Here is a 13438-nt window from a genome sequence, read left to right on the forward strand (position 1 = left end):
AAATGTATAAGAACAAATTCTAAAAATGACAAGAAAATTACATTTGATATCAAAATTGATTGTTAACAAAATATTTATCAATCACGCCAAGTGATGAAATAAATTGGAATTTGGAATTGTTTGTGACCTAACATGTACTGAAAGATTTATTGTAGGCTGGCAACGAAATTCGTAACCAATTACCTGTAATCAGGTGCATTGCTTTTAAGTATCTGTGGCCCTCACCTTTTTGGGCACACTGGGTACTTTATGGTGCGAAATGAATACTTTCCACAACATTGTTTGAACTTAAGTTTTGCAAACATATTTGAAATAACACCACTTCTTCATACTAAGATAATTTTTGGTAAACAATAATGATAAGAATGAAAAATCCTATACTTTACAAATTTTCACAAAATGTCCGATTTAACTCACGTTCTGGATGATAAATATATTATTACAGCACTGCACGAGAGTAAATGTCCTTTTCCAAGTAATAAGATGCAAAAAATACGATTGTTTTTCAGAAAAATACTTTCAGGCTGATATTCCATTTTTCGACCCCCTTGTTATAATAAGGTTAATCAATCATCTAAATAATAGAAGAGTGATTCAAAGTAATAACATCGGATGTTTAAAGAATTGAAAAACGTTAAAACAACAGCATAAATCTCGTAGCACTTCTGAAACAAAATTGATGAGGGGGCAGGCTTCTATGTAATTTTAACATAGCTGGAAATAGTCCCTTTATAAAAAAAAAAAAGCCTAAATATACCACAATCGCCAAAAATCGTGATAGCGGATAATATGCCCACTCCTAACAACCAAAAAATCAACCCTCTGGCTGGAAATAATCTCTATCACACTCTTAAGATAGAATAAGATCATAATAATCAGTCATGCCATCCCAGTCAGGGCACACTAGGTCCAGTCATATATGTAATCAGGTAAGGATTTATCTTGTTAGTCCTTTAGGGCCAAGTCTGCTCCGGGATATTCAGGTCAGGTACATTTGTTATTAGTAGATAAGGACGTGGAAATTTTGAGAAAATAACATTAACAAATGTATAAAACTACATGCTGACTCAATATGCAACTGCAAGAGACGAACATAACTATCATGATATTAACATTAAATCTTTGGTCTGGCACACCCATAGTACTTCTAAACGTTTGCCTGTATGCCTCAGGCACTAACTCGTAACCCTTCAATATTGTGTCTTTCACGTAGCCATAATGACTACTCTGGTCCACCGACATTATCGAAAATATTTCTCTAGACCTACCTATGAGTACACTCTGTAATAATAGGGTCCAGACATCCTTTGGCCAGTGAAAGGATTTTAGCCACGATTTTTTACATTTTGTAAAAATAGGCGAAACCTGTAATACACGTTTATAGATTATCACACTGTATTTTCAGTGTTTGTCGTGAGAACAGTTTTCTTATCGAGAGCACATGGCGGCTAACGGAGGTGGACTCGAGATTTTATCTACGTGCGAGCGATGAGAAAATTGTTCGAACCACAAACACTGAAAATACTGTATGATAAACTATTTATCGTCTATAAACTACTACCTTATATATTTCGTCATTAAAAAGAATCAACTAAACACCATGTTTTCCAAATGACTTCTAAGCCCAACGGTCAACGATCGCCTGTGAAAAACGTAAACAAAAGGAATACAATGAACCATAAAACTACGTAGACAAAATATTTTTAAAGCAATCGTCGTCACTGGCTTTTCCATATGCACATTTACACCGAAATGGTGTTGTTATTCTCACAATATTTGTCCGTTACTTTGTATTGATATGTTTATGACGGATTATTTTCTTACGCAGATCACTTTTGTGTGAAGAATTTTTCCGGTTTCCGACGTCATCTGGCGCGAGCGTTCTTGAGAAAATACGTTCCGAAGTGCTGGGGAATTGGAAAATCCGTTCTCAAGTTCTTCTCAAGTTCTTCTCAAGTCGTTCTCAACTTCTTCTCTTACTGATAACCAATGATAATGAATTTATAATGTTACCGGTAGGTGGTATAAAGTAGTATATAGATGATAAAAGTAAATACCAAATCATCCATCGACGCGCGTTCAGAAGTGTCCCGTTGTCTAGATATACATGTAGGCAATCAAAAGTGACCGCTCCTTACTTGCTAGAATTGTTATGACCTTACAGGTCACGTGGTACTTGTGCCGTCAGAGTGGCACGGTTGGGTCACTGGTCCATATAAAAGTTACTAGGGTTCAGGAGCTACATCCAATGTTTCAATGGACACGTCTGACAGGGTGATTCTTGGCATGAACTACATATTTAAACAATTCTCTACCAATTCAGGTTGAAGACAGGACGAAGATAAATCACTATTAACGTAAAAATTTACATCGGAGGACGATTCTGATATGTCAGGGACGTAAGACGTATATAAGATACGCATATAGCACAGCGGCTACACAGAATGAAAACTCCATATATTACTTTAAAACAAAATAATATGACTTAAGTGCCAGTTTAATGATGGAACTTTTTCTAGTCATATATTTGCAATATAATCTACTTTGATGTTCTGAAATCTGCTGATAAATCGCATGTATTCCTACTATATGTATACATGCATACTTAATACCCCATGTAACGTTACATATCCACATATCAACGTCTAAAAGTGAAAGATTTGCATCTGAGTTTGGTGTAGTATTTGAGCACGTAGTCATGAAACGCATAAACTTTCATCAATTTGGTTTTCTCATAATCGCGAACGTAGATCACTTGAAAAGTAAAAACACTGGGTAGTATAGTTAAATTGTATACTCAGGTGTATACGTGAACAACCAATTTATGTCTAGTGCCAATCAAACTGTTACTGTCACGATTAAATGTGAATAATATGATAGTTTAAAATATTTTATTTCGTTGAAATATTGCTTTAGATGTCGACTGAAATCGGGATACGAACATGAAAATGGCCCTTCCCCACTGCATCATTTTTTTCCTTTTCATTTAAAATCAATAACATGCATGTCTATTTGTGTGGAATTAGCAAATGTTTTTTCTCTCTTATGTGTATTGAAATACATGAAAACGTGTACTGTTCTGAGGCATTACTTGCCTACTCCGTTCAACAACAATTAAAACAAGTTTTTTTTACATCTTTATAAATAATTAAACGGATTCGTCGCTCAGAAGTGGTTTGAAGTAAATACCTAAAACCCAAGCACAAACAAATATTTCTTCATATTCATTGCATATATTTTTTAGAAAAGAACAGGTTCCCAAATTTCCAGTCATCGCTAGCTTCAAATTATACGTGAAATTCAAACTCGAAATAGTAAAGAATTCTAACGGGCTCGATCTAGTTATTAATATTCAATTAATCTAGGCTTCACATATTGGTTTTGCGTTTGTTGTAAAACACAATTTTTATAAACAGAAACTGTATTAGTTTGGATTTATGCTAAAATTGGAAGGTTTATTCTGAAAATAGTGTGTCACAGGTAAATTCATCACGAGTTCTTGGGTCTGCCACTGAAGATATATTTTTTGTTAAAACAGCTGCTTAACAAATGTTCATGTTGGTATTTTAAACTATTTGATAATTGTTATATCATCGCCACCATTACTACAAACATAATAAAACTTTAAAATTCAGGTATTGTTTTTCAAAAAAATAATATCGTTTATAATACACATACATTTTTACCTTATGTCAGTTTTCGGTCCAGGTTACTAGCCTAAGGTAAAAACTCATGTTAAATACAGTTAAACGTTGTTGAAATTTACTAAAATACTTTCAAGAACATTTTCCCTTCCAAAATTGGAGACGAAAGGAAACGCACCTGCACCATACTACCGGTGTTAGTTGGAGAATCGGTTATAAATGCCCTTTGCCCTTGACATTCACCAGTAACACCTCTGAGGTAACTAGTTTACCTGTTAATTCACAGGTACGTATCGTAAATGTCCTTTGGCTATAGAACCAAATGGTAAGAACTACAGGTAATCAACATACCTTTTAATTCAGGGGTAAGATATTTAAGTGTGTAAACTGTGTATAACTATTTCTCAGCTAAAGGTTACAGTGTACATTAAATGTAGTTGATGCACGCACGGAATTATATTTCCGTGATTCAGACTTGAATGTGTCGATTGATGATTTTAAATATACAACATAATTATTATAATGGTTGCTGTCATTACTTACACTGTTTTGTAGATAATATATAAATATGTAAAGGGAGCGTGTCAGAATGGCTACATAAATGAACAAAATATCGTATAAGTCGTGCCACTGTCACGTCACAGATCACGTGACCTCGTACCAAGTTCAAAATATGCATATTGGGTGTCACATGGCCTGTCTATCATCTAGTTATCGAGAGAGACGAGGTCTCGGTCACTACAAGTATTATTGCATCAAATGACCGTAAAATATGAAATTATGAAAAATCATGGCCAAAATCCTTTAAGGCTTGTTACTATTTTCTCAAAATGCATACAGTATTTGTCAATATATTTTCCCTGAAACTTAGGGACTAGTCTGATGTTCTTTGCAGCATCAAACCGAAAAGGATGCTGCAATTAGTTGCAGAAACTAGAGACGCCTCATTTTTAATTCCGCACATCTCATCTCATGTTCATGTCTGAATTGTTCGAGCAATTGTTATCATTAGCACTCTTATCAAACTGTTCTTTTACCACAAAATAAGTAATCAGCCTGTTTTTGATTACATATTTACTCATTGCCGACTTAATATCAAGTTGTTGACTTCTTGTAAATATAAATAGATCATCTCATTTAAGAATATCNGGCGGGGGGGGGGGGGGGGGGGGGGGGGGGGCTTTGAGGAACTCTTCCACTTCAAATGCCATTCTGAACGAGTTGGTTATCTACACAATTAAAAAAAACGATTTATTTGTGATGGTGTTCAGTGATGATAATGCATGTATGTAGCATTCAAAACTCATATGTTAGCACAAAACATTATAGAAAATCCTAAAGATAACTATATTTTAGCGTAATTCCTATAAATTTCCTATATCTTTTATAAACAGTTCCAATGCCTATATTGTTTTACTTAAAGTGAGTGGACACCATTTAACTGTAAAACTAATGTCTGTTTACATCTGACATTGACCAATTGAACATATGAAACTAATTGATAAAGTATGTCATTCCATAACGAGACTGGAATTGCGGAAATAAGTCAATCTGTGCAACGAATCATAATGTATTCTTAGCTTTTGAATAGTCTTCTAGTTATATTGAGACATTGTAATACTCTTTGAATCATGTAAGAGAATGTTGAACATTATTCTGAGAAAAGTATCAGATACAATTCAGGCATAAAGAATTGACAATGTGTCAAACATATTAAAAAAACCACCGATGTATTCGCAATAACTAAAAGTCTCTGGTTAATGATATTTAACCAAAAGCATACAGGAAGGAAGGGCCACCAAGTTTGTTCAAATGATTGACCTTTGCAGACTTTAAAGGTCACATATGCCAAATGTGTATATTCGGACTGTTGTTTAATTTAGCCCAGTTTAGTTGATTCACCCTTGGTCAACTTTTAAGATTATGCTGTGAGATTTATCTGAATGTTGCCGGAGAAAAAATGTCCCAATTGGTCATCATGTTTATCTTAGTCTTGTTAGTTATTTCCAAGACACCCAGTAAATCTCTTGTCTTAACACCATTTTAAAAGTAACTAACTCGAAATTGATAAACATGATAAACCAAACACCACTCGTAAGTGAACCTATAAGTATATATAGGTGGGGTCAACATTTGGCCCCCACTTTGATTTCTTGTATTCTTTTGCCATATGTAGATACATGAAAATGATCAATAACTGCATATATGATTATTCATAATCGCTACTGATAACCGTAGTGGACCTCCTTGCATAACACCAGGTTGAGTGACGGGGATATCCTAACAAAATGACAGATAAATGTCACAGGAGAATGTTATTTTGAAAATGAATTATGATAGTGTACAGTGTATAACATTGCTGTTATTTTGATACTAAATATGTCATATTGGTATACATAAAGTAAGCGTAGGGATACTTTTAATTAGGAAAACGTCCAAAATGGTCACAAAATTTTAAATATAATCAACATTGTTAACTTGTCTATATATAGTTACAATGGTTGTATATATTTCAAACTTCTTTAAAAACTTTCCATTTATGTATTCTGTCTACAGAATCATTTGTATGTAATATAAAATCAGGTAAAGTATATTTTTTGCATGTCAAACATGATCAATACCCAATATCAATGTTTATTTTAGTAAATACCGATACATTTTCTTTTTTTGTATCATACCAAAACATTGTATTATATTACGCATGTTTTAAAGTTATGTGCAGCAGTAATAACTCATGAATATGTATTCTACCACAGTAATCTTTCATCTTGGGAACTACTAAAGATTCACATTGTGTTATAGACAAAAATATGAAATGATATAAAAACAATAAAATGATCTTAATAGTAAAACTATCGTACACTTTATTATACTCCCCGCAACTAAGTTAGGGGGTATACTGGAATCAGCATGTCTGTCCGTCTGTCTTTTCGTAGACAAAGTTCGTCCGGACAACTCCTTCTAAAGTAATGGACCAATTTCAATGAAATTTTCCAGATATGATAACTGCCACCTGAAGTTGTGCATCCAAGTATTATTTATCATTCTGACCCATTTTTTTGTTATGGCCCTTTGTTGAAATTCCTTGTCCGGACATGTCCTCCAAAACTAAGGGGTCGTTTACAACGAAAGTTTTCAGATATGATAACTACTACCTGATGGTGTGCATCCAGGTATTATTTGTTCAATCTGACCCTTTGGTACGGAGTAATGGCCCTTTGTTGAACACTATTATCCTCACAACTCCTCTAAAACTATGGAGTCAATTTCAACGGAAGTTTACAGATATGGTAACTGCCCCCTGACATTGTGCAACCAAGTAGTATGTTTTCACTCCGAACCCTTAAAAAGGAGTTATGACCCTTTTGTTGAAAAAAACCCTTTGTAAACTTTATTTTATTTTACAGCAATTATGAAACAAGTTATTTCAACTTATATAGATCACTCTTGTTGTCCCGGATGTTAGCGCTAGGGGACTTAATGAGGGAGGAAACCGGAGTACCCGGAGAAACCCCAAGTGGTCGGGCAGGTGACCCCATATCTTTTCACATCCGATCGGGGAATCAAATGCCGGTCGCCTTGGTGAAAGGCAAGTGCGCTATCCACTGCGCCACCCGACCAACAAAATCCTTTGTCTGTCTCATAAACTACTGGGCCGATTTCAATTAATGTTTACATATACGGTAATTATCTCCCTGGTGTCGTGCATCAAGGTACGTACATCAGGGTATTATCTTTTTCATTTCGACCTTTTTTAAGGAGTTATGACCCTTTGTTAAAAAACCTTTGTCTTGACAACTCTTTCTTAACTACTAAGACGATTTCAGCAAAACTGGTTCATGGGGGCTAACAGGATTTGGTATGGAAATATGTTTGGCATGGGGAGGGAGTGCTTAAATAATTACTGGGGGAGAATATGGATTGCTTTGCTATGCTATGCCTTAGTTAGCCTTTAGCTTACAGTTCTGGTTTATATAGGAGCGGGGATATTAGTTAGTCTTTGGCTTACAGCTCTAGTTATCATTTTGTTTTGCCTATTGCTCATTGATTAAACAAAATATGAAGGAATATTACATTATTTTATATCGTTAACTCTAAACAAATAAAGCAAGAAAAGGTATCCTTGTCTGACTACCCATACAAAAGTTTTTAATTCAGCACATCTTATTTTTGTGACTTTGAAAGAAAGGTCAAGGTCATCAACGTTTACAAAACTTAATTCCATTCACATGAACAACCTACATGACAAATATAAAGACCCAAGGACCTTTGGTCATCAGGAAACACAAGTTAAAGGAAAAGTGGATAGAAAGCTTTGTTTTTCTTTTTTGAATCAAAAGTGTTATATGACAAATTAACCGGTTGTCATTTTTTTCGAAATTCCTGATGTTGAAAGATATTATTGGTAGCCAACTTTTAAGCAAATATGAAAAATAGACTCGTTTTAGAACTATGTAAATTAACGTGTCAAAAATGAAAATTTTCTCCTTAATAATGAAATTTCACGTACTTTTCTGCTTAAATCTTTAAATGATTTGATAAAGAACAATTCTTTCTTGAAATAGTGTAAAAATCTGTATCAAAATAACAGTTTGAATATGTTGCACACGATGATGATATAATTTTTGAGTAATTGTGTCATTTAAATGCTCTAGGAGGAACTGTATTACCACACTTTTAGCACCCACACAGGTGCAAGTCAATGAGGTCCCATTTATCATAAAATGAATTCTGAAACTAAATGTTCCCGAGCTAAGCTTCATATCCCAATACCTTTATGGATTTATTTAAATTGCAAGCGGGGGCCAACGCTAATGTTAAATCTCCATAGGCGTTGACCCTACCTTTGCATGACTGAAGGGTTTTGTAATTTCGATTATTAAACCATATGCAAACACAGTTTGAATACCAGATCAGATGAATATCTTTGTGGATTCGCTAACAGTTTCTCAAGTTACATTTTGTGTGATTTATAGCTAAAACATTCAGCATTACAATTTGAATTTGTTTTGCGTTTGTCAAATGGTTGGTCAGATATCAGATAACAGAAATCTTTGTTTTGACAGGATTGGGAGAAACTGCTGAAAGACGGTCTTCATTTGTCAACTAAAGGATCAGCACTGCTCTTCCAGTTACTCAAGCCTTTTGTTTTGAAAGTAACCTCAGGAATTTAAACCCAATTTCCAGACTGGAAAGATGTGGACATTGCTAATCCAGATGCATCTTTGTTTTAAAGAACAAGGGGAATCTTTCAATGGAAATGTACTGCACATTACTTATTTCCATTGTTTCATGTGAAACTATTTATGGTGAGACTTTGAAATCACAAAAGTGAAATTTAAAGGACAATCAAGCATTGTTTTATTTTTTAATAATTTTGATATGTTTGATTGTCCATCCAAGTTTAAATGTGAAAACATAACTTTTGTTATATTTGGCGCATCAAAATAAAATTGTGAGGAAAGTATCGGTATAGGACGTGCTATTGTCAACAAAATGGCCACCACAAATTTTTGTATTTTTGGGAATTTCAAATTTCTAAATGTGTTCGCTAAAGATAGCCAATGTCACCTATCCTATTTTACATGTTTTATAGGTATTTTCCAATGAATTCCAAATTTGGCATGTAGGTGTATGATGGTACCGCAAACTCAACCATGACATCAGTTTTCTAATTAGACAAAATGACTGCCATTTATTGGTTACTGATTGGTCGAAACTCCGTTATTTGTTCGATTTCGTTCAAATAGTATGTATGTGTAGTATGGCAATGCAAACTCAACTGCGACATTTGTTTTCTAATTTGATATAGCCGCCATAAACTGGCTTCTGATTGTTGGAAATTTAGATATTGTTGGATTTTTGTGAAATTTGGTTTACCTGGGTATAAGGGGACTGCGAATTCAATCGCATAGGTAATGTTGCCATATCATACACACAGAGGCTTCTAATTGGTCGCAATTTAGAAAATGTTCGATTTCACTCAAATTTAGTATGTAGGTGTATATGCTGTATCTTTGCGACTATGGGATATTTATTGTTTGATTTGGATAAAAAAAATGGTACATCGGGGTATTAGGGGATTGCAAATTAAATCGTATAGGATTCGTTGCCTTAGTAACTATATAGCAACCACACGAAGACTTCTGATTGGTCGAAATTTAGATATTGTTTTATTTTTATGAAACTTGATATATAGGGGTATTATGGGATTGCAAATTCAACTGCGTAAGTTTCGTTACCATACTAACAATATAGAGGCTCCAGATTGGTCGAAATTCAGATATTGTTGATTTCTCTAAAATTTAGTATGAAGGTGTTTTATGCCATTGTGATCCTTTTCTGATGCGTCTTTGCGACTATGGGGGCAGTTTTGGGGACTTCTGTGATGATCCCTCATTACAATTAGTACTTGTTACATAATTATATTCCAGTTTTAGAATATGTCTAACCAGTATCTATATTTCACTAGTGGAAATATATTCAAAACGAGACAACATTTACACAGGTGCAAGAAATAAATAATGTAATAATATTGACTTATTTATTATGTTTTGTTTTATGATTTTAAAACAACATCTTCAGACTGATCTAGCAAGGATGTTAATGAAGCTAAAGGGCTAAAAGCTATAACTGTACTTATAATATGTATGATTTAAGGCTGGCATTGCCATTCAATATGGAGTTCCGAGTGTCATGTCACCCCAAAAGTGACCATTTTCAGCCAGTAAAATTGCTATACTATTACTAAAGTGTAAGATCTAAATATTTCATCTAAAAGAACAACTCAAAAGAAGACATTTTTAGCTAAGGCGTTAGCCGCAAGCTATTGGTATTACTTCAGTTAATGAGCTCAAGATATTCAAAAATGTCGTTTTCACACAGACGCCTCTAGCGGTACCCACTGGTACTAAATTGAATCATATACCGGACCTACTGTCTTTATTATGCGTAACTTTGGACTCAAATGCACTTGAATGGCTTGTAAATATCATTCCTCTCCTTGGTAGAACCTATGATCTTATCACAACGTCGTATTCTTATTGAAAATGCACCCTGTTTTTCTCAATCGGGAACTGCCACTTGACTGTAGGTCATGCATGCTACACGCAACTTCTGGTTAATGAGCTCAGATATTCATAAACGAAACATAACGCCACCTACCAGTAATACTAAACAAACTGCAAATAAAATCCATTACCACGGACTCAAGTTCACTCACAAGTCATTGGATATAATCTTATTCTAAGTTAGAACTAAATATCTTTCTAAAACTTCGTATTTACTCTTGGAACTGTCGCTGGATTAACCCTGTACACGGAAATTCTGTCCTCTGATTGGCTAAAATTGATGACTCTGGCATTTTGCGTGGTCAGAGCTTAGTTAGCTGCGATAACGTAGCTTTCTGACGACGCAATATATATAAAAAAAACTCTCGTCGTCAGAAAGCTACGTTAACTAAGCTCTGACCGCGCAAAATTCAATATGATACTGGTATTCTAACCTGAAGGCTTTTTTTACCTTCGCAGTATTATCATTTTGTTCTATATTCATCATAAGATATTCTATTGCATTTTTATATCCTCTGCTCGCTAATTACAGCTCAGCCAGAAACGAAAAATATGCGCCAACAGGCCTACATTTTATGTCTGTTGGTGTGATTTGTGTATTTCGTTTATTGAAGTATTACCATATAACAGGACTCTTAACTCTTTTATTGAATATACACAAAAACAACAACACCTTCGGAATGATTTCAGACATGTATTACGGGAAAATACGAGTGATCTCCCTTACAATTAGACATGCGCACATTTTACTTTCATTTTGTGTTAGATCTAGACATCATTCGCAACGCGAAGCGGAAAAGACGAAAATGCAGGCGAGTGTTGACTTAATGTAAGGTATGTTGTTTAAGCAATGAACAATATGCATACACTTGCAAACACAGTTTTTGTTTTAATTGGTCTTATTTAATGATCATTAATAGGTCAGACAGGGTTCGGTTTCCAATTCGGAAACTAGACCTGTTAAAACAGTTATCATTTATAACTTTAGAGATTAAATAGTTCTTAGCAGAAAAAAATGAAATATAATTATTTTTCAACCTTTTCTGAGTTGTACAATTTTAAAGTATCTTCTGTCTGAAAACTGAACATAACTTGTTTTATGACAAAATGTTTAAAAAAAATCCTCATACTGGGGTAAAGTTTTTCTATATAGTCCCAAAAACTACAGATAAAATCCTTAAGCACTTATAAGATACACAAATATATATTTTACGTCAATTTTGTAAAACATACAACATCACCTACAAGAGCTTGTATTACGACAAAACATGAGTAAAATAACAGACCAAAATATTACAACATGGAAAAATTAAAGAAAAACATGTATGTACATGTGCTATACTGTAAGCACAGAAAAAGAGTTTATCACTTGGAAAGCACTTAAGAGTGGAAGTCAGGAGATATTGAGCATTAAATGTTGAAATATTGTCAACTGATAATTTACAACATCTTTTTTTAAATTGCACCAACATCATGGATATATATCGGCAATATCACTATTGCCATAGAAACGGCTAATTTATCATAAAAAATCTGTGATATTTCATTACTTTGAAGCTTTAAAAAAAGAGAATATATATTGATTTGAGAGATGATACCGTGAAATTTTAAAAGAATAGAAGCTATCACATAATAATTGTTTACTATATGTCATATTAATAACTTTAATCCGTTGCTATGGCAACGTAAACATGTGATGTTTTGGTATTTATTTCAGATGTTGAAAAACAGCAATTTTGAAAGACCTGCTAGTTATTCTACAACCAGATACATCCTACATAGTAACATGATTATGTTCGTATAGACCACCCTTTTTGAAAAAAAAAAAAATTGACTGGCAAAAGGAAAATTCGAAAAAAAATGGAAATTAACAAAAACGTTAATTTTTGGATTTCATTGAAATACAGAAAAAGGAATTCTTACCGATAGACTGTTGATTTCTTTATGCAGTTATCCTTGTACTTAAATGGACATTTTTCAATTGTGTTGAATTCAGAGTTTGAATATTTTTTAAATGAATAATATGATTTCCATAGCAACCAACTGGTTCCTTGGCAACCATTTGGTCCCTTGCAGGGGTGTAAAAATCCACTTGCCCTATGCCTGGGTTAACCAATCTGTGCAAGTGCAAAATACTGGGCCCACAGTGCGTTAAAATAGAATATAAACATGTTCTTGCACATGTGTTTATCCGTTTCCCCAAACCGTTGCGATGACAAGGTGCTTACTGAAGAGTATCAAAATTTCTCAGTTAAAAGGAGCATAATCTGGGAATGGTCAACGGACTGGAAAATGTGCACATCATGATCTGTCGCTGTATACAATTTTGTGTTAATCGGACAAAGGACTCGGGAGTTGGTCTGGACAGAAAAACAGGCCGATTCCTGCATGTATACACTCCCCAAACTTTGTTGCCACATGGTGTACTGGCTTCATTGTTGTTTTCGTGTTTCCTCATTTATACTTTTTGTTGATTGAGTTGATTTTTTCGTGTGCTTTTTATGTCATTGTTGACTTTTTCATGATTTGTTAAAGTAATTTTCAATTTTAAATAAAATTGCCTATTGCCAAACTTGTATGAAAGTTTTCTGCTTTTAAAATTTTGCATCTTGCCAAGTATTTTTCATAATATCATAGCAATCCAAGAATCAACAATCAAGATAAAAGACAGAATTTCATGCATTTATTCAATCATAGAAATGGAAAACGACACTTGAATATCAA

The 13438-nt window shown here is 34.0% G+C and overlaps 1 protein-coding gene across 1 annotated transcript in view; it reads left to right on the forward strand.

Moving 5' to 3' along the window:
- Window positions 1–10178, forward strand: part of LOC110446665 (isoamyl acetate-hydrolyzing esterase 1 homolog) — a 69382-nt gene extending 59204 nt beyond the window's left edge. Inside the window, exon 6 of the mRNA XM_021491922.1 lies at window positions 8711–10178. Within this exon, the coding sequence (XP_021347597.1) occupies window positions 8711–8818 (108 nt within the window). The 3' untranslated portion in view covers window positions 8819–10178. The remainder of the gene's footprint in view (window positions 1–8710) is intronic.
- Window positions 10179–13438: the final 3260 nt, after the last annotated feature.

This window comes from Mizuhopecten yessoensis, unplaced genomic scaffold (genome assembly GCF_002113885.1).
Source record: "Mizuhopecten yessoensis strain PY_sf001 unplaced genomic scaffold, ASM211388v2 scaffold2927, whole genome shotgun sequence".
Classification (NCBI taxonomy): Eukaryota; Metazoa; Mollusca; class Bivalvia; order Pectinida; family Pectinidae; genus Mizuhopecten; species Mizuhopecten yessoensis.